Consider the following 27333-nt stretch of genomic DNA (forward strand, 5'->3'; position numbering starts at 1 on the left):
TCTCATCTCTATAGAGCTGTTTCCTACGCTGTCTGACAAAATCACTATTTCAGTAGTTCTTCAAAGTAAAAGCATACTTTTATAATAGAATACCAACTATCAATCACTTAGATCATGTTTTTCAGGTAGAGATAACTTGCAAAGCAACAGCTCTCTATCCCTCTCGATCGCGTGTCTTCTGTCTCTTCTCTCCCTCCCCTTGTCCGTGTCTGTCCCACACAGACCGGAAAAGTAGGCGCGTAATGAATTAAGGTCACTGTAGTTAATTACTATGTTTTCTATGCTAAACTATGTTGAACAGTTCACACTTGATCAACACTACCAGTCAAAAGTTTGGGCTCATTCAAGTTTTTTTTTTTTTTTTTATGTTTTACATTGTAGAATAATAGTGAAGACATAAAAACTATGAAATTACGCATATGGAATCATGTAGTAACCAAAAAAGTATTAAACAAATCAAAATATATTTTATATTTGAAATTCTTCAAATAGCCACCCTTTGCCTTGATGACAGCTTTGCACACTGTTGGCAGTCCCTCAACCAGCTACACCTGGAATGCTTTTCCAACAGTCTTGAAGGAGTTCCCACATATTAATGGACTGCGTTGTGCCATGAGGTGTTGCTTTATTCGTTTTTTGAAACCAGGTTTGCTGTTCACTTGCGCTATATAAAAGATGGAAGGCAGTTCCATGCACTCATGGCTCTGTATAATACTGTATGTTTCCTTGACTTTGTTCTGGACCTGGGGACTGTGAAAAAAACCCTGGTGGCATGTCTCAAATCAAATCAAATCAAATTGTATTGGTCACATGCGCCGAATACAACAGGTGCAGACATTACAGTGAAATGCTTACTTACAGCCCTTAACCAACAGTGCATTTATTTTTAACAAAAAAAGTAAAAATAAAACAACAAAAAAAGTGTTGAGAAAAAAAGAGCAGAAGTAAAATAAAATAACAGTAGGGAGGCTATATATACAGGGGGGTACCGGTGCAGAGTCAATGTGCGGTGGCACCGGCTAGTTGAGATAGATGAAGTAATATGTACATGTGGGTAGAGTTAAAGTGACTATGCATAAATAATTAACAGAGTAGCAGCAGCGTAAAAGGATGGGGTGGGGGGGCAGTGCAAATAGTCCGGGTAGCCATGATTAGCTGTTCAGGAGTCTTATGGCTTGGGGGGTAGAAGCTGTTGAGAAGTCTTTTGGACCTAGACTTGGCACTCGGTACCGCTTGTCGTGCGGTAGCAGGGAGAACAGTCTATGACTAGGGTGGCTGGAGTCTTTGACAATTTTGAGGGCCTTCCTCTGACACCGCCTGGTATAGAAGTCCTGGATGGCAGGAAGCTTGGCCCCAGTGATGTACTGGGCCGTACGCACTACCCTCTGTAGTGCCTTGCGGTCGGAGGCCAAGCAGTTGCCATACCAGGCGGTGATGCAACCAGTCAGGATGCTCTCGATGGTGCAGCTGTAGAATTTTTTGAGGATCTGAGGACCCATGCCAAATCTTTTCAGTCTCCTGAGGGGGAATAGGCTTTGTCGTGCCCTCTTCACGACTGTCTTGGTGTGTTTGGACCATGATAGTTGTGATAGTGTTGAGGATCAGTGTGGCAGATGTGTTGTTACCTACCCTTACCACCTGGGGGCGGCCCGTCAGGAAGTCCAGGATCCAGTTGCAGAGGGAGGTGTTTAGTCCCAGGATCCTTAGCTTAGTGATGAGCTCAGAGGGCACTATGGTGTTGAATGCTGAGCTGTAGTCAATGAATAGCATTCTCACGTAGGTATTCCTTTTGTCCAGGTGGGAAAGGGCAGTGTGGAGTGCAATAGATTGCATCATCTGTGGATCTGTTGGGGCGGTATGCAAATTGGAGTGGGTCTAGGGTTTCTGGGATAATGCTGTTGATGTGAGCCATGACCAGCCTTTCAAAGCACTTCATGGCTACACACGTCAGTGCTACGGGTCGGTAGTCATTTAGGCAGGTTATCTTAAGAGTCCTTGGGCACGGGGACTATGGTGGTCTGCTTGAAACATATTGGTATTACAGACTCAGTCAGGGACATGTTGAAAATGTCAGTGAAGACACTTGCCAGTTGGTCAGCACATGCTCGGAGTACACGTCCTGGTAATCCGTCTGGCCCTGCGGCCTTGTGAATGTTGACCTGCTTAAAAGTCTTACTCACATCGGCTACGGAGAGCGTGATCACATAGTCATCCGGAACAGCTGGTGCTCTCATGCATGCTTCAGTGTTGCTTGCCTCAAGCGAGCATAGAAGTGGTTTAGCTCGTCTGGTAGGCTTGTGTCACTGGGCAGCTCGCGGCTGTGCTTCCCCTTTGTAGTCTGTAATAGTTTTCAAGCCCTGCCACATCCGACGAGCGTCAGAGCCAGTGTAGTACGATTCAATCTTAGCCCTGTATTGACTCTTTGCCTGTTTGATGGTTCGTCGGAGGGCATAGCGGAATTTCTTATAAGCGTCCGGGTTAGAGTCCCGTTCCTTGAAAGCGGCAGCTCTACCCTTTAGCTCAGTGCGGATGTTTCCTGTAATCCATGGCTTCTGGTTGGGGTATGTACGTACGGTCACTGTGGGGACGACATCATCGATGCACTTATTGATGAAGCCAGTGACTGATGTGGTGTACTCCTCAATGCGGTCTGAAGAATCCCGGAACATGTTCCAGTCTGTGCTAGCAAAACAGTCCTGTAGCTTAGCATCTGCGTCATCTGACCACTTTTTTATTAACCGAGTCACTGGTGCTTCCTGCTTTAGTTTTTGCTTATAAGCAGGAATCAGGAGGATAGAGTTATGGTCAGATTTGCCAAATGGAGGGCGAGGGAGAGCTTTGTATGCGTCTCTGTGTGTGGAGTAAAGGTGGTCTAGAGTTTTTTTCCTCTGGTTGCACATTTAACATGCTGGTAGAAATGAGGTAGAACGGATTTAAGTTTCCCTGCATTAAAGTCCCCGGCCACTAGGAGCGCTGCATCTGGATGAGCGTTTTCCTGTTGATTTATGGCCTTGTACAACTCATTCAGTGCAATCTTAATGCCAGCATTGGTTTGTGGTGGTAAATAGACAGCTATGAAAAATATAGATGAAAACTCTCTTGGTAAATAGTGTGGTCTACAGCTTATCATAAGATACTCTACCTCAGGCGAGCAAAACCTCGAGACTTCCTTAGTATTTGATTTTGTGCACCAGCTGTTGTTTACAAATATACACAGACCGCCACCCCTTGTCTTACCGGAGTCAGCCGTTCTATCCTGCCGATGTAGCGTATAGCCCGCTAGCTGTATGTTATCATTGTCGTCGTTCAGCCACGACTCGGTGAAACATAGGATATTACAGTTTTTAATGTCCCGTTGGTAGGATAACCGTAATCTTAGGTCATCCAATTTGTTATCCAATGATTGAAGATTGGCTAATAGGATTGATGGAAGAGGCAGTTTACTCGCTCGCCGTCGGATCCTTACAATGCACCCCGATCTACGTCCACAATATCTCTGTCTCTTCCTCACGCGAATGATGGGGATTTGGGCCTTGTCGGGTGTCTGTATGATATCCTTCGCGGCCGCCTCGTTGAAGAAAAAATCTTCGTCCAATACGAGGTGAGTAATCGCTGTCCTGATATCCAGAAGCTCTTTTTGGTTATAAGAGACGATGGCAGAAACATTATGTACAAAATAAATTACAAATAACACGGAAAAACACACATAATAGTACAAATGGTTAGAGGGCTGTAAAACGGCAGCCATCTTCTCCGGCGCTGTTGTTCTGGTGGGGTAAGTCTGTGTGTCAGTGCTGTGTGTCTTGGCTCTTTCCAGAACAGCTACCTTGTTCTTGAAACTCAGGAACTTGACCACGATCGGCCTGGGCCTGTCACCTGGGCCGGTGGTGGGTTTTCCAGTCCTGTGGGCGCGCTCCACCTCAATCTTCCTGTGGTCAATCTTCAGTTTCTCTGAGATCATTTCCCTCACTTTTTCCTCAGACTCAGTCCAGGTTTCATGTGGAGATTCTGCAATTCCGTCCACAACAACGTTGTTCCGCCTTAATTGTCCTTCGAGATAATCGGACTTCTCCGATTATCATGGATTCACATACAGAACTGATGTCCTCTCTCAATGATTTACAGATTGCTGTTTAAACTCATCAAGATGACCCTGGGAGAACTGCAAACTGTTCCTCAGGTCTTGGACCTGTCTGGTCAGGTCATCCATTATTTTATTAGCTGACTCCACCAGTATTTGGACACAACACTTGAAGCTATTTTCTTGTTGTAACAACTGCTTGTAGAACTCTTTTTGTTCGTTTAAAAGATCCCTCATCTGTGATAGAGAGACACACCACTGTCACCAATGGTATTCCCGCTGGCTTTGGTCTTTGTCATGGTAGCAACGTAGGTTACGCTGTTACTCCTTGCAGTTCCAGACAGGGCAGGTCGCAGGGAAGACTGGAAACAACAACAAACAGCAGGAATCTAGACAGCCACAATGGCTAACCGCGTTGCGGGCTGCGTTCAAGCCCTCAAGAAAACCCTGCTAGCTTGATAGGCAGCTAGCTAGCAGCTACGCCAAGCAGCTCCTCAGACCGGCCTTTGTTGGCAGGATCACTGGACAGATAGTAGCGGTCCCAGCAACTGATGTGTCGCGGGATCCAAACTCAAAAGGTAGCTAGCAAGTAACCAAACTTTTTCAATAGACTTTCAAAACAACAAACTCTCCCTCATTCCCAGTTCAACAGGAAGTGACGCAAGTTGAAGGGAGACAAGGAAGAGGAATTGATGCCACTTTCAGACTATAGAGATGCAACAACTCAAGGAAGGCTGCTAGGCCCTGTGTGGCATGCGTTTAGTCTGTCTGGTCTGGCTGGGCCCTGTGTGGCACGCGTTTAGTCTGGTCTGTGGTGCAGTCCTTCACTTCATTTCTCTGAGAGGAAGGTGTATTTTTAACCATTACCGTCATGCCTCTCCTCTGTCATGCCTCTCTCTCTACTCTTTCTCTCTCTATCTACAAAAACACAGTGAGGCGGTGTTTATCCAAAACAAAGCATAGGGACAATGCAGCAAAACGGAACACCGCAGCCACCAACAGGAAGAAGAAACAACACGACTACGCCACCTCATAGAGAAAAGAGAAAAAACACAACACCAAACCTTGATTGAAGGAGGAGAATGGGAGGATGGAGGAGTAGAGAAGAAAGAGAGGAGAAGGAGAGGCTGAACGAAAGACTGCAGAGCTGTGCGTGGTAGTGGCAGGATCTTTAAAGAGAGAGCTGAGACGTTGGGGTCTGCTGGGTAACACAACCCTCGTAAACAATATTTATTCTCCTTAAAGCGGGGAGGCATAAGTGACTGGCCAGGGTGCTTTGGCATCCCTGATGAGGTCATTAAAGAGAATGGCTTCCCGTTGCCAGCTATGTTTTGCTGGATGAGGAAGTGTAGTGAGTGAGTGAGATTTGTTCTGCTTAGAAAAGTATTTGGCGGGCCACCTAAGTGTTTTTTTTTTTCAGTCTGCCTAAGTCCAACCCAGGGAAGAAGGACTGCCCCCTCTCATTGAAGCCAAGAAGTTCAAGGACGACCGCGGTACTGCAGACATTGTTTGCAGAAAACAGGATACCCCATTATAGTGAATGGGAAAATTGCAATTTTTGTGGTCAATCTTTCATGTAAATAAACCTTTTTTTAAGACAATCACGATGGTACCAATAATTGCTTCTATTACACCAGATGCATGTCCTTGAACCGATTATTTTAAAATCGCACACAGAAGAAGTTAAGGATAATTTAGTTGCTAATGGCAGCCTGCAATTAGCCTGGCTGATGAGACTACACAGAAAATAGCTGTGACCCACTTGGTCTGGACAGGAGGCTGTGTAAAATTCAATATTTGCTCAGAATTTGAGAAAACTTTTTGTTTTCGCAACACCCCACACGCTTCCTTGTCAATTTGCTATGCCCCCACTAGAGAGGTAAACAAGCCAAGCTAAAGATAGTCTAGCTGGGCTAGCTAGCTAAGAACTGTGGGGATAAATACTCTGATGGAGCTTTCTGAAAAGGAGATGGAGACACGACACTGTCAGATCGTAACGACCAATTTAGGGATTTAATTAAAACAGGACTAAATTGGAGCATTTTCAAGCCTTTGTGCGAGAGGGGGATGTATTGTCACCTCGCCAATGGGCTTTGGGGAAAAGCCTAATTTACCAGCTAGCTAGTTCTAGTCTTCAAAAAGCTAGGAAAACAACCTCCAATTCTGACAGTCGTGTCCCCGCTAAAGGCTTTGGTGGACGGAGGACGAAATCCGCGAACCAACAGCCCTGTGTCTCAGAGCAGTGTTTGTGGCAGAAGACAAGAACACTATGTGTGAGGGTGCATGCGACCTTGTCTTCAGAAGTCCGGAGAGCTGGTTGGGGAAGTCCGGGAGAGATGTGTTGGCCTCAGTCCTACACAACTCCAAAATCATTGGAATCGTTGTGGATGAAGTCCATATGACCTAAATATGGTATGAACAATGACCTAGGACTGTACTTCAACGGTATAGAATAGCACTGCGATGGATACATGTAATGTCGGAATGGAAATTATAGTGATGACATTCCATTGAATAATTGAAAGTTTTGTATTTCTACAAACGTAATAAGTAAGAAGTGTTTGTTTGCTTGAAATGTTTGCATGATAGGCCTATAAGACATTGAGTAGCCTGAATAAAGTCATAGAACTGCATCATAAATGAATGGGTGACAGGCAGCACAAGGGCTGAAAGAGGCACTACAGAAAGTACTTTTACTGGATTCAACTATGGGAACCCCACACATAACATTTGCTTATGCAAGAACTACTAGCATTATAATCAAATGTGCTTCAATATCTTTATATTGTTCCCACCTACACATTCATTCTGAATGAGGATGGAAATTAAGAATCTATAGCCTATTTTTATCACAGTTTTTCCTATTTTGTTGCATTACAACCCATAATTTAAATGGATTTTTATTTTGGATTTCATATAATGGACATACACAAAATAGTCCAAATTGGTGAAGTGAAATGAAAAAAATAACTTGTTTCAAAAAAGTCAAAAAAATAAATAATGGAAAAGTGGTGCGTGCATATGTATTCACCCCCTTTGCTATGAAGCCCCTAAATGAGATATCGTGCAACCAATTACCTTCAGAGGTCACATAATTAGTTAAATAAAGTCCACCTGTGTGCAATCTAAGTGTCACATGATCTCAGTATATATACACCTGTTCTGAAAGGCCCAGAGTCTGCAACACCACTAAGCAAGGGGCACCACCAAGTAAGCGGCACCATGAAGACCAAGGAGCTTTCCAAACAGGTCAGGGACAAAGTTGTGGAGAAGTACAGATCAGGGTTGGGTTATAAAAAAAAATATATACGAAACTTTGAACATCCTACGTAGCACCATTCAATCCATTATTAAAAAATTGAAAGAATATGGCACCACAACAAACCTGCCAAGAGAGGGCCACCCACCAAAACTCACGGACCAGGCTAGGAGGGCATTAATCAGAGAGGCAACAAAGAGACCAAAGATAACCCTGAAGGAACTTCAAAGCTCCACAGCGGAGATTGGAGTATCTGTCCATAGGACCACTTTAAGCCGTACACGCCACAGAGTTTGGCTTTACAGAAGAGTGCCCAGAAAAAAGCCATTGCTAGAAGGATTAAGGTAAGGGCTTCGTGATGGCCACTCCAATACCTTGACTTAGTTGTCCTTAAGCCATTTTGCCACAACTTTGGAGGTATGCTTGGGGTAATTGTCCATTTGGAAGACTCATTTGCAACCAAGCTTTAACTTCCTGACTGATGTCTTGAGATGTTGCTTCAATATATCCACATCATTTCCCTTCCTCATGATGCCATTTATTTTGTGAAGTGCACCAGTCCCTCCTGCAGCAAAGCACCCCCACAGCATGACGCTGCCACCCCCATGCTTCACTGTTGGGATGGTGTTCTTCGGCTTGCAAGCACCCCCCTTTTTCCTCCAAACATAACGATGGTCATTATAGCCAAACAGATCTATTTCTGTTTCATCAGACCAGAGGACATTTCTCCATAAAGTAAGATCTTTGTCCCCATGTGCAGTTGCAAACCGTAGTCTGGCTTTTTTAATGGCGGTTTTGGAGCAGTGGCTTCTTCCTTGCTGAGCGGCCTTTCAGGTTATGTCAATATAGGACTCGTTTTACTGTGGATATAGATACTTTTGTACCAGTTTCCTCCAGCATCTTCACAAGGTCCTTTGCTGTTGTTCTGGGATTGATTTGCACTTTTTGCACCAAAGTACGTTCATCTCTAGGAGACAGAACACGTCTCCTTCCTGAGCGGTATGACGGCTGCGTGGTCCCATGGTGTTTATACTTGCGTACTATTGTTTGTACAGATGAACGTGGTACCTTCAGGCATTTGAAAATTGCTCCCAAGGATGAACCAGACTTGTGGAGGTCTACAATTTTTTCCCTGAGGTCTTGGCTGATTTCTTTTGATTTTCCCATGATGTCAAGCAAAGAGGCATTGGGTTTGAAGGTATACCTTGAAATACATCCACAGGTACACCTCCAATTGACTCAAATGATGTCAATTAGCCTATCAGAAGCTTCTACAGCCATGACATCATTTTCTGGAATTTTCCAAGCTTTTTAAAGGCACAGTCAACTTAGTGTATGTCAACTTCTGACCCACTGGAATTGTGATAGTGAATTATAAGTGAAATAATCTGTCTGTAAACAATTGTTGGAAAATGTACTTGTGTCATGCACAAAGTAGATGTCCTAACCGACTTGCCAAAACTATAGTTTGTTAACAAGAAATTTGTGGAGTGGTTGAAAAAGGTGTTTTAATGACTCCAACCTAAGTGTATATAAACTTCCGACTTCAACTGTAGCTCTATTAAAAAGAGGATCCCATCAGCTTTCTATAGCCTAGGCCTACTATATTTATTTCTCAACTTCTGTAATATTAAGCACATTGCTTCTCTTTACAACAAGAATATAGCCTACCTGGCTGGCATGAAAATGAACCACTGGAAAAGCGTCCTCCATTCGCTATTTAAGTGCATAGATTACATGTATTTGTTTCCACTGCCCAGTTTCGAGACAGGTGCATGATAATGGTCCATGTTTCAAGACCGGTACACGATAATGGTCCGTTCTAAATCAAAACAAATTTCACACATGTAAAGACAAGATTAAATCAAGAAGAGTGATGGGTGACAATATTAGCCTATCACTTGTGATTGATATATCATCACTTGTAAATGACACTCAGCTTAAGGCAAGAAACACGCATGCTTTTTATTGCGACTTTTTCAAATCGTAGTCGCACACCTCATGTAGCCTAGCCCACAAGCCTATATGTTTTGAAAGGTTTGTATCACAACTAAAGTGGCCAAATAACTTCTTAAAATGAAGCACATTAATCCGCTTTACAACGGGTGAAGAGCCTAACTGACATACAGTGCATTGGGAATGTATTCAGACCCCTTCCCTTTTTCAAAATTTTTGTTACGTTACAGCCTTATTCTAAAATGGATTACATGTTTTTTTTTCTCATCAATCTACACACAATACCCCATAACGACAAAGCGAAAACAGGTTTTTAGACATTTTTGTAAATGTATTAAAAATAAAAAACTGAAATACCTTATTTACATAAGTATTCAGACCCTTTGCTATGAGACTTGAAATTGAGCTCAGGTGCATCCTGTGTCCAGCACTCCACCAATCAGGCCTTTATGGTAGAGTCACCAGACGGAAGCCACTCCTCAGTAAAAGGCACATGCAGCCCGCTTGGAGTTTGCCAAAAGGCACCTAAAGGACTCTCAGACCATGAGAAACAAGATTCTCTGGTCTGATGAAACCAAGATTGAACTCTCTGGCCTGAATGCCAAGTGTCACGTCTGCAGAAAACCTGGCACCATCCCTACGGTAAAGCATGGTGGTGGCAGCATCATGCTGTGGGGATGTTTGTCAGCGGCAGGGACTGGGAGACTAGTCAGGATAGAGGGAAAGATGAACGGAGCAAAGTACAGAGAGATCCTAGATGAAAACCTGATCCAGAGCATTCAGGACCTCAGACTTGGGCGAAAGTTCACCTTCCAACAAGACAATGACACTGAGCACACAGAATGAATGTCCTCGAGTGACCCAGCCAGAGCCCGGACTTGAACCCGATCGTTCATCTCTGGAGAGACCTGAAAATAGCTGTGCAGCGACGCTCCCCATCCAACCTGACAGAGCTTGAGAGGATCTGCAGAGAAGAATGGGAGAAACTCCCAAATACAGGTGTGCCAAGCTTGTAACGTCATACTCAAGAAGACTTGAGGCTGTAATCACTGCCAAAGGTGCTTCAACAAAGTACTGAGTAAAGGGTGTGAATATTTATGTAAATGTGATATTTCATTTTTTTTTTATAAATGCGCAAAGATTTGTACAAAAATGGTTTTTGCTTTGTCATTATGGGGTATTGTCTGTAGATTGATGAGGGAAAAAAACTATTTAATCCATTTTAGAATAAAGCTGTAATGTAACAAAATGTGGAAAAAGTCAAGGGGTCTGAATACTTTCTGAATGCACTGTACATACACAGCAAGTGAGTTTCAAGTTTGGGGAAGATAATTTACCATAAAAATGCACATTTATAATAAAAGCATTACATGCATAATTGCATTTGTGGTCACATTTGAGAATGGTGTTTTCCTGCTAATGGAACATTTGCGCTTATAGCCTACTGCTGTGTGTGCATTGCTGCAGAAATAGCCCAATAGTGTATCAACATTTAAAGCTAAACGTTCTCATCTGTTTCGTCAGGCTCATTGCTTAAAACAGGTTTTTGATGCTAGTGGTTGTATTAATTTGGGATCTATCGCATCCCACAACTGTCCCAGACTATGTTTGGAATATGTATTTCTAACACAGAATAGGTCAACTTTTGTACTATAGGAGATAGTAGATTGACATAGGCTAGTGCTTTTGCTGTTCGTTAGGCCTACTAATCTTGTTCGCTGACGAAAAGTAAATGTGGACAGTTCTGCCAATATCTTCAATATGCGCCTCAGAATTGGATAAGGACGCGCGCCGTTGCGTCCCCGATGTGTCGGTCTTCAATTGTAGCCTGTGAGAAAGACCCGATCACATGACGGAGAGCCATGTGAGTGAGAGGTGCTTCGGCATGCAGCCGGGAGAAGGGAAATATAATTATTCTATTCAGCCCAAGGGCACAACGGCCACTGGCCACAAAAGACATTGATTTTTTTAGGGGGCATTTCGGCCACACAAAGGGGATGCAGTCGGGAAATTCGAGGCATTATCAAGTGCTTGTCAAATTGTAAATGAGAGACTGATGAAGTGTGTACAGCCTGCGCAAAACAAACTAAGCAGAGCTCATGCCAACTTTTTTCAAATCATCTTTAGAGTCGAATCATGCAGCCTTAGAATGTATTAAAAATCAAAACACATAGCCCAACATTTGTAGAACAACTAAAGTTACATAAATAACTAAATTAAGCATATAGGAATAGCTGTTTCTTTGTTAACCGCTCAACACAGAATAGCCTCATATGCGCACTCCCTCAAATAATTTGTAGAAAATATATTTTCTATTTTATTCAGCTATGTTCATTTGTATTCTTCATACTATAAAATAATGCCACCGAATTCTAAGCAAATCTTGTCTGCTAAATGAACTAGTGTAGCCCACAGCCATATGCAATAGCCAGATCAGGGCCTAACATAAGGATAACTCAGAGTATGCTATTCTGTTCTTCTGAAATAGACGACATTTTCTTCATATCATGTTTCTTTAGACCTGTCTAAAATAAATAAGGGATTTATTGTGATGGTCTAGGCTATTTTACATGGAGTTATTAGACTTTAAAATGTAGATGTTACAAAGGTTTGCATCTGTGGCTTGTAGGCTATGCGTGGAAGCCAGGAGATGCTAAATGTGTTTATGTTAATTAAATGGTCAAGTACCGTGAGACCGGCAGTTATTTGCTTAACAAGTTAATAAATTAGGCATTGTTGCGATCTGTTGGCATATACACTACATGACCAAAAGTATGTGGACACCTGCTCGTCGAACATCTCATTCCAAAATCATCCCCTTTGGTGCTATAACGGCCTCCACTCTTCTGTATGGACCTCGCTTTGAGCACGGGGGCATTGTCATGCTGAAACAGAAGAGGGCCTTCCCCAAACCGTTGCCACAAAGTTGGAAGCACAGAATCGTCTAGAATGTCATTGTATGCTGTATTGTTAAGATTTCCCTTAACTTGAACTAAGGGGCCTAGCCAAAACCATGAAAAACAGCCCCAGACCATTATTCCTCCTCCACCAAACTTTACAGTTGGCACTATGCATTGGGGCAGGTACCGTTTTCCTGGCAGCCGCCAAACCCAGATTCGTCCGTCGGACTGCCAGATGGTGAAGCGTGATTCATCACTCCAGAGAACGCATTTCCACTGCTCCAGAGTCCAATGGCGGCGAGCTTTACACCACACCAGCTGACGCTTGGCATTGCGCATGGTTATCCCAGGCTTGTGTGCGGCTGCTAGGCCATGGAAACCCATTTCATGAAGCTCCCGACGAACAGATCTTGTGCGGACATTGCTTCCAGAGGCAGTTTGGAACTCGGTAGTGAGTGTTGCAACCGAGGACAGACGATTTATCAGCGCTTGTGTGGCCTACCACTTCGCGGCTGAGCCGTTGTAGCTCCTAGACGTTTCCACTTCACAATAACAGCACTTACAGTTGACCAGGGCAGCTCTAGCGGGGCATAAATTTGACAAACTGACTTGCTGGAAAGGTGGCATCCCATGACGGTGCCATGTTGAAAGTCACTGAGCTCTTCAGAAATGCCATTCTACTGCCAATGTTTGTCTATGGAGATTGCGTGGCTGTGTGCTCGATTTTATACACCTGTCAGCAACAGGTGTGGCTGAAGTAGCCAAATCCACTCATTTGAAGGGGTGTCCACATACTTTTGTATACATAGTGTAGATAAATGCGCAAATTTTTTTTCTTCAAGTGCAGGCCTATTAGATTTTCTTCATTTGAGTACTCAAACAAATAATAATGTGAGTACTTGAACAGTAAAAAAAAAAGACAAATACCCATCCCTAGTCTGTGTAAGGTCTCCAATTCATTTGAACAAGCACAAGGTTGCTGTAGTTCGACAGGTCATTCATCCTCTCTAGGGTCTCAAGTTGGAAACACTCATAGCCCAACGTGAGTTTTTGACAATGTTATGGTTGGAAAACTGTCCCATAGACATTTAAAATGTCCTTCCACTATTTACAGGAGTTCAGCTATCCAGAATCAGAACCATGCTACTTTGAGGCTGAACAAGAATTGTTCCACTGCACCAGGGTACAGAGGGATGAAAGATACTTTCACCGAGTCTACACCTTCACATTTCACAAAGTCATTCAACGTTCGCTTTATGCATTATATCATACTGTAAAATAAAGTTAATTTTGTACATGCTCTCTGTTTTCTTTATCTTTACATTAGTAAATGTTGCATTAGATTGAGATTTTAGGTTGACTCTTTTGGTTTTGTTGGTCATACCTGCTGTAGTCTGATCCTTTTGGGCCAGACTATGATCTATTAATGTTTAGGGTACTTCATGTTCATGCATTGCCAAAATTAGGGGGCAGGGAGGAAACTTACCAGAAGTGAACATGGGTAGTACATTAGTAGCTAGCTAGAATGCATGGGTGATTCACATCATTGCCCTACTATTTAAACAGAGGGCATCTGAATAACTTCAGTGGGGTAAGGAAATGTTCATCTTAGAATTAGCTAACTAGTTAATTTATAACTAAAAACATACACTCATTGGCCAGTTTATTAGGTACACCACCCTGTTCAAATGGTTTGTTCTTACAGACAGTGCCAGGCATCAAGGTATTAAGTTACTGTTCGATTGAACGTTAGAATGGGCAAAACGAGTGACCTAAGCGACTTTGAGCGTGGTATGATCGTCGGTGCCAGGCGCGCCTGTTCCACTATCTCAGAAACAGCCGGCCTCTTGGGCTTTTCACGCACGACAGTGTCTAGGGTTTACCGAGAACGGTGCGACAAACAAAAAACTTCCAGTCAGCGGAAGTCCTGTGACAACAATCCATTCCAAAAACAGCTGGTTGATTAGAGGTCAAAAGGAGAATGGCAACAATAGTGAAAGCTAACAGGCGGGCCAAAAACAGGCAAATAACAGCGCGGTACAACAGCAGTGTGCAGAACGGCATCTCGGAACACACAACTCGTCGGTCCTTGTCACGGATGGGCTATTGCAGCAGACGACCACACCGGGTTCCACTCATATCGGCTAAAAACAAGAAGAAGCGGCTCCAGTGGGCACACGATTACCAAAACTGGACAATTGAGGAGTGGAAAAACATTGCCTGGTCCGACAAATCCCAGTTCCTGTTGTGTCATGCTGATGCTGAGTCAGGATTTGGCGTAAGCATCTTGAATCCATGGCCCCATCCTGCCTTGTGTCAACGGTACAGGCTGGTGGCGGTGGTGTAGTGGTGTGGGGAATGTTTTCCTGGCACACGTTAGGTCCTTTGATATCAATTGAGCAACGATTCCATGCCCCAAAGAATTCAGGCTGTTCTCCAGCCTGGAGGTGTGTTAGGTCATTGTCCTGTTGAAAAACAAATAATAGTCCTTTAGTAGTGGTTTCTTTGCAGCAATTCGACCATGAAGGCCTGATTCACAAAGTCCCCTCTGAACAGTTGATGTTGAGATGTGTCTGTTACTTGAACTGTGAAGCATTTCTTTGGGCTGCAATTTCTGAGGCTGTTAACTCTAATGAACTTATCCTCTGCAGCAGAGGTAACTCTGGGTCTTCCGTTCCTGTGGTGGTCCTCATGAGAGCCAGTTTCATCATAGCGCTTGATGGTTTTTGCGACTGAACTTGAAGAAACTTTCAAAGTTCTTGAAATGTTCTGTATTGACTGACCTTCATGTCTTAAAGTAATGATGGACTGTCGTTTCTCTTTGCTTATTTGAGCTGTTCTTGCCATAATATGGACTTGGTCTTTTACCAAAGAGTGCTAATCTTCTGTATACCCCCCCTACCTTGTCACAACACAACTGATTGGCTCAAACGAATTAAGAAGGAAAGAAATTCCACAAATTAACTCATTCATGGAATTCACACCTGGAATTCATTGAAATGCATTCCAGGTGACTACCTAATGAAGCTGGTTGAGAGAATGCCAAGTGTGCAAAGCTGTCATCAAGGCTGTAAGTCGCTTTGGATAAAAGCGTCTGCTAAATGGCATATTATTATTATTATTATTATTATTATTATTATAAGGCAAAGGGTGGCTATCTCAAATATGAAATATATATATTTGTTTAACACTTTTTTGGTTACTACATGATTCCATATGTGTTATTTCATAGTTTTGATGTCTCACTATTATTCTACAATATAGAAAATAGTAAAAATAAAGAAAAATCCTTGAATGAGTAGGTGTGTCCAAACGTTTGACTGGTACTGTAAGTATTCAGACCCTTTACTCAGTCCTTTGTTGAAGCACCTTTGGCAGCGATTACAGCCTCGAGTCTTCTTGGGTATGACGCTACAAGCTTGGCAAACCTGTATTTGGGGAGTTTCTCCCATTCTTCTCTGCAGATCCTCTCAAGCTCTGTCAGGTTGGATGGGGAGCGACACTGCACAGCTATTTTCAGGTCTCTCCAGAGATGTTAGATCGGGTTCAAGTCCGGGCTCTGGCTGGGCCACTCAAGGACATTCAGAGACTTGTCCCGAAGCCACTCCTGCGTTGTCTTGGCTGGGTACTTAGGGGCATTGTCTTGTTGGAAGGTGAACCTTTGCCCCAGTCTGAGGTCATGAGTGCTCTGGAGCAGGTTTTCATCAAGGATCTCTCTGTACTTTGTGCGCTGAAAAACATCCCCACAGCATGATGCTGCCACCAACATGCTTCACCGTAGCGATGGTGCCAGGTTTCCTCTAGACGTGACGCTTGGCATTCAGGCCAAAGAGTTCAATCTTGGTTTCATCAGACCAGAGAATCATGTTTCTCATGATCTGAGAGTCCTTTAGGTGCCTTTTGGCAAACTTCAAGCGGGCTGTCATGTGCCTTTTACTGAGGAGTGGCTTCTGTCTGGCCACTACCATAAAGGTCTGATTGGAGGAGTGCTGCAGAGATGGTTGTCCTTCTGGAAGGTTCTCCCATCTCCACAGAGGAACTCTGGAGCTCTGTCAGAGTGACCATCGGGTTCTTGGTCACCTCCCTGACCAAGGCCCTTCTCCCCCGATTGCTCAGTTTGGCCGGGCGGCCAGCTCTCGGAAGAGTCTTGGTGGTTCCAAAGTTCTTCCATGTAAGAATGATGGAGGCCACTGTGGTCTTGGGGACCTTCAATGCTGCAGAAATGTTTTTGTACCCTTAACCAGATCTGTGCCTTGACACAATCCTGTGTCGGAGCTCTACGGACAATTCCGTCGACCTCATGGCTTGGTTTTTGCTCTGACATGCACTGTCAACTGTGGGACCTTATATAGAGCGAGGTGTGTGCCTTTCCAAATCATGTCTAATCAATAGAATTGACCACAGGTGGACTCCAATCAAGTTGTAGAAACATAAGGATGATCAATGGAAACAGGATGCACCTGAGCTCAATTTCGAGTCTCATAGCAAAGGGTCTGAATACTTATGTAAATAAGGTATGTTTTTTTTATTTGTAATATATTTACAAAAAAAATCTAAAAACCTGTTTTTGCTTTGTCATTATGGGGTATTGTGTGATGAGGGAAAAAATAATTTCATACATTTTAGAGTAAGGCTGTGACGTAAAAAGGGAAGGGGTCTGAATACTTTCCGAATGCACTGTACATTCTGTACTGTTCCCTCATATTAAATATTTGATCTCAAATCCTGAAGTATAGAGCCAAATGAAAAGTGGGAGTGTATACCAGTCAACAACAGGTAACGAGGTTTCCTCTTGACATCCAACTTTTAGCTACAAACCACAGGAATTGAAATAGAAGTGGTTGTGTCCCAAATAGTACCCTATTCCCTTTATAGGGCCCATAGGGGTCTGGTCAAAAGTAGTGCACTATAGGGAATAGGGTGCCATTTGGGAGGCAACCCCTCACCAAACCACAGAGAAAAACACCACAGAGATGTGCACCACAGGGCAACAGGGGAAGTGATAGCAACTGAGATGCCTGTTGTTTCATGTGGGATGATCAAGAACTTTCCTCCTAAAGCAGTCTTTATGGTTGAGGTGGCAGGCTGCACAACATGTGATACATACATGTAGACAGACACACATACACACAAGAAGCTGACATAGAAACGCATGCAGGCACAGGAGAGACGGCAGGCAGATGGGAGTTAGTTAGGACCCCTTTAATGCCCCAGATGTTGCTCAGCCCACGATGTTTAACACACAGCTTTGATCTATCACACGGGTCCAACCACAAGTAATGGTGTGGATGGTGTGTGTGTGTGTGTGTGTGTGTGTGTGTGTGTGTGTGTGTGTGTGTGTAGGGTGGATTCATAGCTGTGGCATGCACACTGCTTTGGGTGGGAGGACTGCTTTTCCTTGCAAAGAGATCCAGCTGCACCACCCAAGGGAGAACTAACACACTCACAAAGTCATGCACGTACGCACACACGCTCTCCTCCACTCAGGCAAAAATCCCATATTCAGGGGAGAACTAAAAACGCACAAACACATACAGCCCAAGGGATCCCTACCGTAAAACATACACAAGCACCCCCCTCCCCACACACCCACAACACATATGCGCAGCCCTGGGGACAGCTTATACACACATACATCCTTTGGAGAATGTTACGCTTAGGATGTAATACAAATTACTGTATAGCCTACTTTCAGTGATCCACGTGCTTACAATTCCAAGCACAGCTCGCATGGATTTCATCTCATGTTTTAAACACCAGTCTTCAACTCAGAGGTGGTGTACCACTACAGCGAGGTCTACTTATCCACTGATGGGTTACTGGCTCATAGAAAAGTGACCAGAGAATCCAAACCTGAGCATATTTACCTCCATATTGCTTAAATGTATCCATTATTTTCAGTGCATAACGGGTAGGTGCAAGGGGTGGATTTGGGATTGAGCCAGAGTTCACCAAGACATAGATAAGACAATGAAAGGAGAAGGCATCCCTGTGAAATGGTTAACAGGAGAGTCTATAGGCCTAAGTGATTTCACCCCTCCATCCAGCCACCCTGGTGAGAGAGCTTAACAGCCATACAATATGACTGGCCTCTAACCAAGCCTCGTCTGCACTGCAGCTCTGGAGACCACACCTGGGTTCAAATACTATTCAAAACCATTTCTAATACTAATGCTGTGCTTGATTGAGCTTCCTGACGGAATTAAGAACCAGTAGAATAGTCGCAAAAATGCAAATCCCCCCCCCTCCCATCTGGCACTCCACGCAGACTAAAGCAAACACTAAAACTATTTTGAAAGTTTTCAAATAGTATTGAACCTAGGTCTGCTCTGGAGACTGCAGGCCTAGGCAATTGGGTTAAACAGACAGCGGTCAGAGTTACCATTACCAAGCTAAGCAGAGCCTGGCCAGGCAGAGCAGCAAGCCAAGCTCAGTCCTGAACCCAGTGACACAGGCCAGGCAGAACCAGTCAGTTTGGTAATGATGTGGTACAGAACAGTGGGTTCTTAAAACCTCCTTGACCCATGCTCATCCTTGGCCGAGAGCCTGTCTCTTTAATAATGTCAATCATCATCACGGAAGGAGTCTTGCATGGAAGGAGTTTGGAGAGTTTCCAGTTGTTGAAGTGGACATAAAGTAGTGTACTGTGACTTCAAGCCTAGTCTGCTGGGAGAGGATGCAGCTGTGAGCTGATCAAAGGCTCTGGTCAAAGTGAGTGCACTATATCGAATAGGGTGCCATTTAGGATGTAGCCTAGGACTGGGAGGAGGAGGTTGTTCCCTGGGGAACCAATGCTAGTTTCCTAGGCCAAGGCCGTGCTCCTCTGCTCTCTAGATCCCAAACTTATTTTATCTCCCCATTGAGCCACGCACTCACTCGTTCTCTCAGCTACTGTTCGGTTTTCCTCTCCTCTCTTTTCACAACCCCTAAGCCATTTACATGGTCGGGAAGTCTTCCCCCAGGCCAAACCAAAGACAAAGTCTTCGAAGTATGATGGTTTCCAGTTCGCCGCCACCACAGTCAACAGAAGAAAAAAAACTGCCTTTGCTGCTGCTGTGTCAAGCCTTTTCTCATTTGGAGAAAGGAAGATCATCTCGTACATGTAATTATGTATTTCCCCGGCGTTTCAAGGGGGACTGAGGCTAAAGAGACTGTGCCAATTCGTCATTCTCTGTCTGCCGAATGAGACTGTTACGCAACGGCTAATTACTTCCACTTGCCCCAGGGAGTGAGTCTCTGTCTCGGTCTCTCTCTCTCTCTCAAAAGAGAAAGGGAGGAGAGAGGAGCACAAACACAGGGACCCAGCCATCTCACAGTCTTTCTCCTCGACCATTAAGTGTTTATCGGAAACCACGATGGCACAGTGAGCTCGTACAGACAGAGCGAGACCGCACAGTGGACGGGAAGAGGAGGACTGCGAGCCGAGAGAGAACGCGAGGACTGCGAGCCGAGAGAGAACGCGAGGACTGCGAGCCGAGAGAGAACGCGAGGCTAGCTGAGACAGACAGGCCCTGCAGCTTTTCCTTTCCACCATTTTTAGAAGATGTCATTATTTCTAAGTGCAGTCAACTCACTTATTATCTACCTTTAGCAATCTATCCCTGCATCTCCAACATTCTAAATCAATCAATCAATCAATCAATCAATCAATCAAGGCAAGCTAATTTGTGCATCTATCCATCTATCTAGTTACCCTTATCTGTTCCTCTCCTAATATTTACCTTTATCTATCCATCATCTCTACACACATTATATCTATCCCATCCATCTTTGCACATTGTGTTTCCTGAGCAGTAGGGGAGTAAAGCAGTGGGGTTTGTTGATGTTTCCCTGTGACCCAGTCCCATTGGTGTGACTTCTCTATCCCCACTTTACCTCTGCCCCACTGTGTGTGTTTGAGACTTTGTGTGTCTCCGTGTGAGTGCCCCAGTCTCACATCCTCACTCTAGGAGAGGAATAAGCCTACAACCCAGTCTGTATCCCCCCTCCCCCCAATCTGACGGACCCCGACCAACATCTCCATGTTCCCAGATCCTATGAACCTTTGTTGGTGTGTGATCCTGTGATCCCTGGACACTGAGCAGCACTTAGGGGCCCACTACTAACCCCTTCTCATAATGCAGCTGACCTGACCTAACCTCTTGAACACATGCTGCTGCTGTGATCACTTCCAGTAAAACCTTTAAAATGTGTGTGGTGGGGGATGGGGTTTGTGTGTGTGTGAGGTGGGGGGGGACTGTCATTGGGAACATAAAGGCACTCTGCTAAGATACCACCACATGCCTGTCTGTCTGTGGGAGATGATGATAGCCAAGAGCCGGGCAACGCAACGCGCTGCAACGTTACACTGAGGCTGAACTCACAAGTCTCTCTGTGTGTGTGTGTGTGTGTGTGTGTGTGTGTGTGTGTGTGTGTGTGTGTGTGTGTGTATATATGTGGGGGCGAGCGAAAATGACATTGTGTCCTCTAGTGCAGTGTTTCCCAACCCCGGTCCTTTTAGCGTGTGATAGGGTTCACACGTCACCTATCAGAGTTGTATCAGAATAAATTAAAGCATTCAAACAGTGTTATTAGTGTGTGACGGTTCAGAGTGTGGTTTAAGTGCGGTTGCTTTTCATGGTCAGAGCAGTAGAGCCCTATAAAACGCAGACGGAATCACAGAATCCAGACAAAAATGGAATTCAACAATATATCAAAATGTATTGAACTTAGTAGGGAATCAACTAAATGAATTGAACGTATTAATTTGCCAAAGTTTGTTATAAGATATGAACAGAATGTGATACGTGATTCGTATTTCCTGCAACTTTCTGAAGAGGCAACCCGAATTCCCCATCTGTGTATGTGCGGTGTGCGCAGCTACCACTTTGTGTAGCCGTTAGCGATGATGCTAATGAACGATCTTCTGGTAGATGGAAAAGCTTTCCCAAAAACCTTCTCAATGAAATGTTACCAACAAAGTAGCCTATGCTTACCTTGCAGAATGATATCATGATTATTTGCATCAATTCAGTGGGTATTTGTTTAGCAAACTCAACAATCACGTGCACAACAAAACATCACTAAACAACAGCCTCTTGCTAGGTATGCAATGGATATAATCTCACATTTTTCCCAAAGGTCAAAAGTGGTCTCCTGATGTGGTTTAAGCATTGTTGTGGACAACTACCTTGGACGCTCTATTGAAAATAAATGTGTGATTTTGTAAAACAAAATTGAGAATTTGGGGAAAAAATACAATGGAATCAGGCAAAAGATAAGTGATTTTATAGGGCCCTAAAACAGTAAACATCCTCCCTACCTGACAACAGGTTCTGGGATGGCATCTACGCTGGCGGGGACCTGGACCCCCTTCTCCCACTCCTGTCTCCAGGGGTCAGACAGCACGTAAAAGTCATCAGGGCCCAGCTGGGCCGAGTCTGGCAGCTTCATGGCCGTGATGAAGTCCGTCCGGAACACCTGACAGGAAACACACACACACACACACACACACACAGAGACAGAGTTTGTCATATTGACACCATTCACAACACAAAGAGAGAGAGTTTCAGTCAAATTATTATAACAATCATTTGCATCTGTATAGCAGTTTGAATTTGAGAAAACATGACAGGTTTCAGGCTAAACATTGCAACCTAAACATTACCATCACACAGGCTGTACATTGTATGGGGGGGCCAGTCCATTTAGGGTCATATTGTGAGCACAAAACAAGACGCAATGACATCATTTGGCAAACAAAGTATTGTCGAAGGGGGTGTAAAGTAGCACAGGTGAAAGCCTTTACAATAGCGCTGAGTGATTAGTGTTTTTTGAGAACGGTTCGGTTTCAGCTAGATTATTAAAAAAGAATCACGGAAATAATGTCATCGAAATTCCAAAGCCAAAAATAGTGAACATTCAATTGCCAAAACATTGAAAATATTCCATTGTCTCTGTCAGGTTCACATTGGGTAGACATCAATAGAAAAATGTGAAATTACTATGAAGTAAAATATTTCAGTTGTGTATATTACTTTCATCAGCTCATCTCTGCTCAGGCAGTAGCAGCCAGCCAGCCAGACCATCTAACGTTATCTCTGTGCTCCCCATACTGTACTGTCTTTAGTCATCCTATTTAGCTAGGCTAGCCTCCCTAACTATGCTGCAGAGTTGTCTAAATCATTTTACTAGTTCTTCAAAGTAAACCTTCTCTATCCCTCTCCTCATTGTGTACATTCCGCTTTCATGCGGTCTATGGGTATGTAACCTAATGTAGCAGGCGTAAAAGTGTACAGTATCTGTCCGAACCAGAAAGAACAGGCGCAATGGATTATTGTCATTGTAGTTAATTATTCAGTTTCTGCGCCGACCTAGGTTGAATATTTGCTTAATGAAAACTACATCTCCCTTCAACCCAGTGTCCCACGTAGTTCTTGACTTGATTTCTTTCGTGAATGATTAGATTTCTCTCTAGAGAAACAGCACATTGGGTTCACAAAAAACCCAGAACTAAATGGAATTTAAGTAACTGAACCGACATCGGTCAATGAGTTGTTTAATAACCAAAAAACTACATTTTGGTTAATCACTCTGCACTACTTCACAACTAAAGCTATAAAGAACACCTGACAGAAGACAGCAAGATAGAGACAGGGTTTCAGTCAAATTGACACATGGCAAAACACAACAGAGAGAGTTTCTGCACTGTGAAATTATCATCATACAAATAATTTGCATCTGTATAGCAGTTCTCAAACTCAAACATTACGGGCCAGTTTCCCGGACACAGATTAAGCCTAGTCCAGGACTAAAAAGCATTGTCAATAGGGAATCTCCATTGTAAATGCGTTTTAGCCTAGGAATAGGCTTAATCTGTGTATGGGGAAAAAGCTTCATATTGTATGAAAGGGCAGTCCATTAGGTCAACTTTAGGCTCATATTGTAAGCCAAGTCAAAGTGACATGGTGATTTTTACATTTTACATTTTTAGTCATTTAGCAGACATTCTTATCCAGAGCGACTTACAGTTGTGATCACTGTTGTAGGTGGCAGTGGTGTTGACATCCGGTAGCACAGTTCAAATAACCGTTACAACTAATGCTATACAGTCTGTGTATGCAAAGCCAAATAACCGTTACAACTAATGCTATACAGTCTTTGTGTATGCAAAGCCAAATAACCGTTACAACTAATGCTATACAGTCTGTGTATGCAAAGCCAAATAACCGTTACAACTAATGCTATACAGTCTTTGTGTATGCAAAGCCAAATAACCGTTACAACTAATGCTATACAGTCTTTGTGTATGCAAAGCCAAATAACCGTTACAACTAATGCTATACAGTCTTTGTGTATGCAAAGCCAAATAACCGTTACAACTAATGCTATACAGTCTTTGTGTATGCAAAGCCAAATAACCGTTACAACTAATGCTATACAGTCTTTGTGTATGCAAAGCCAAATAACCGTTACAACTAATGCTATACAGTCTTTGTGTATGCAAAGCCAGCATAAAAGGGCAATTTCAATTTCAACATCCAACAAAAGGTCATCAGCAGACCAACAACTTCACCAGATTTCATAAGGAATATCAAAGAAAAGAGCTGGGCTATGATGAATACAGGATGCTCTGTGCCTCAGAGCCCAGGGTGAGCGAGTGGCTTTGTCCCAAATGGAACCCTATTCCCTTTATAGTGCACTACTCATATGGCCCAGGTCAAAAGTAGTGCACTATAAAGGGAATAGGGTTCCATTTGGGACGCACCCAGTGACTTCAGAGAGTCTCAACCCTGTGCCCTGGCGGGGGCCTGCGGAGCAGCACCGATGTGATCAGTCCCATAATAAGCACAGATCCCCAAACCTACACCAACCTTACTCAAGGCCATCAGCCACGGGCCGACCGTGCCATGCGGAGCATTATCCAACCAGGCTGCCAGATCAGCTTTCTGACACCCACTTCATTATACACATTATCATTCTTTTATAAGCCCCCTTATCCCCTGCTTTATTAGCTAGCTGCCTGTACCTCTCCCTCCCTCCCGCCCGCCCTCCCGCTCTCTGTTATCCCCCATTCCTCTGTTGATGCTCTCACTACCGCCACACGCATCGACATAACCAAGGACTCCTAAAAAAGAGGAGTGTGATTGATTGCCTTTTTTTCTTCTTCTTCAGAAACAGGAGGAGGGGGATACTGAGAGTTGATAAACAGGGGGAGGGCGGATAAGTGTCTCAGAGCGAGAAAGAACGAGAGAGAGATTTGAAAGACGGCTGAAAGAGAGCCTGGAGAAAGCAAAATGGAGAGGAAGGGAATAGAGATGGAGAGGGAGTAGTGGTTAGGTCACAGGGGAGTTGACCTTTATGACCGGAGGGCAGGAGGATAGATTTCTCTGGATGCATCCCAAATGGCCCCCTATTCCCTTTCTAGTGCACTACTTTTGATCAGGGCCCATAGGGCTCTAGTCAAAGGTAGTGCACTATAAGGGAATAGGGTGCCATTTGGGACGCAAGCCTTTGTGTAGAAGAGCTCTCTCTTGCTGGGATTAATGTAGAGAAGCTGAGAGAGTGAGCGGAGCAGCCCCAGTAAGTGCTAGGCTGCATATGAAAAGGCCATATGTAAAAACCCAGGCAGACAGCCGGGTGAAAGTCGCCTTGGCCGACGAGGGTGTCTGCCAGCGCAAATAAATAATGCAATGTAGCGAGTGTGTGTGAGACAGTGTGTGTGGGACGGAGAGTGTGTGTGGGACAGAGAGAGCAAAGAGAAAGTGTGTGTGTGTGTGTGTCAGACAGTGAGCCGAGGCCAAGATGAACACTCCTCCTTCAGCAGAGCAGAACTGGGGGAGGACAGTCAGGATGATCTCCTGTTCACTCTCCACCACCCAGCAGGAGAGGAGAGGGTGTGTCAGTGATTCATTTTTACTGCTGTGTTTATACAACCCAACCACAGCTAATTAATGTCAGGGAAACAGACTTACAAGGTCCCAGGTTTTAATGTCCACTCCTCTCTCCCTCCCCCTTTACCCATCCATCTCTCATTTCACCCCCCCCCAATCTCTCATTTCACCCCCCCTCCCCTCTCTCCACCACATCTCTACTTCACCCCATTTCCTCTCCACCCCCCTCCCCTCCTCCCCCCTCCACCCCCCTCCCCTCCTCCCCTCCTCCAACCCCTCCCCTCCCCACCCCTCTCCACCCCCCTCCCCCTTTATTATCCTTCCTCGTCTTTCCTTTCTTATATCAAACAGTGTGTGTGTGTGTGTGTGTGTGTGGTGCTGAGGACGAGCGACTCCCAGGCAGGGGCATGACAAGCAGATATAATAATAATAATAATAATAATAATAATAATAATGACAGTAGGACAGTGCGTCCCCAACCCGTCCCCAGCACTCGTCCTGTTCACAGCATTAACGGTCAGGGAAAGGGCACCTTTATGACCTACAGCTACTTACTAAAGCATCATCAGGTAAGAACACACACACACACCTCTCTGTAACCCAGGAAGGCCGGGGATGGATCAGAGTTATGTTTTGTAGCGAGCAGGGTTCTCATTACCTCCAATCTAATGCTTAAGGGATGACAGGCCGAGGGGGATTACAAATCACACTACACACACTGAGAGAGAGCGAGAGATCTACAGAGCAGAACACTGTTCACCTCAGTAATGTAATGTGCCTCACTGCAACAGGAATGTGTGCAGGTTCCCATCTAATAGGACTAGGTTGGTGGTGTTCAATAGGTATGAAAAACCGAAAACGTTTTGAAATGCATCATGTTCTTCTCACTGTACAATGGGAGAAAACTGTTTGAAGAAAACTTTTTTGAACCGAGGAGGCAGCCTGCGGATTTCCGTTTTCTGTTATCAAATCAAATTGTTAAAAAGCATTTTCAACTTTCGTGCCCTTCTGAACACCAGAGTGACCCAGTACGGCTGGGAGGTGAACCGTGAAGGAGGGCCATAGCAGTTGACATTTAAACAAGTACAGGTTGTTTTTCCCTCTTTCCATGGTAGTGCCAGTGTCAGAGACCCATAAAAAGGGCCATTAAGAGTCTGACTGACTCACCTGCTCATAATCATCTACATTAAGAAGGTAGACGTGAATTGAGAACAGTGATGGCATGGGATGGGAAAGTGGCTAAATGCAAACCTGACCAAGCCCCACCAAGATGCAGGAAGATGAGGGCTGTGTCCCAAATGGCATCCTATGTAGTGCACTACTTTTGTAGCCTGGTCCAATATATATTTGTGCTTTGCCTGCGCCATTGTCATTGTCAAGCCAAACCATTTTTTTGCATGACAATTCCATAAGGAGTTGTCAAGAGAGCAAAAACACGTAAACAGGCCACTCTCAAAGCTTAAAGCTGAGATCAAAAAATAAAAGTAAAAAATAATAATACATAAATCAATCAAAATATATATATTTTTTTAGAATGTAGGGTTTTCACCCCCTTCCACAGTAATTATGACAACTTCCAGAGGACGTCCTCCAACCTATCAAAGCTCTAGCAACACAAACTGAATCTAGTACTGAAAATATAAGCTACAGCTAGCTAGCTAGCACTGCAGTGCATAAAATGTGGTGAGTAGTTGACTCAGAGAAAGATAATAGTTGAACAGTTTTGAACAAATTAATTTCTTTAAAAATGAAGGAAAAGCACGAGAGAGAGAGAGCGAGAGAGAGCTAGCTTTGTATATTTCGTTGTATTTCTAGCTAGCGAATACAACCAACTAGTTTAGCCTACTCAAACACCCGCCGCAAACAGGGAGGGATGCTATGTTAGCTAGCTGGCTATGGCTATCCAACACTGTAACTGGTTATATTAATTTAATGGCAACGGGGCCCGCCGGTGTAACTGCTAAACTGCTTCCTGACTCTACACTGTACTGCATGATTGTAATGGGTTTACTAACGCATTAGTTCTAGTAGCTATGGTCTGCTATGACATTAGCGAATACGGTGGCAACGATGTATATGAAGGTTTGGCATGGAAAGGTTTTTCGCCTGGTCACAGACAGCTGATGTGTTGTGCACTGAAGTCCACAAGCGAAGGGAAATGGTGAGAGGAGGAGAGCGTGTAGATGCGAGAAGGAATTATACAATAAGCAAAATGATCATGCTGATTGTATGTGACTGCTATGAAAGTGAACTGTGTTTGCGTGT

The 27333-nt window shown here is 44.1% G+C and overlaps 1 protein-coding gene across 5 annotated transcripts in view; it reads right to left on the reverse strand.

The window, feature by feature from the left end:
* LOC121574240 (protein Jade-1) overlaps positions 1-27333 on the reverse strand; it is a 157330-nt gene that overhangs the window by 84726 nt on the left and 45271 nt on the right. For all 5 annotated transcript variants that reach the window (XM_045213211.1, XM_045213210.1, XM_045213209.1 and 2 more), the window contains one exon: positions 21498-21655. In XM_045213211.1, coding sequence (XP_045069146.1) covers positions 21498-21655 — 158 coding nt within the window. The remainder of the gene's footprint in view (positions 1-21497; positions 21656-27333) is intronic.

Source organism: Coregonus clupeaformis, unplaced genomic scaffold, assembly GCF_020615455.1.
Source record: "Coregonus clupeaformis isolate EN_2021a unplaced genomic scaffold, ASM2061545v1 scaf0088, whole genome shotgun sequence".
Lineage (NCBI taxonomy): Eukaryota > Metazoa > Chordata > Actinopteri > Salmoniformes > Salmonidae > Coregonus > Coregonus clupeaformis.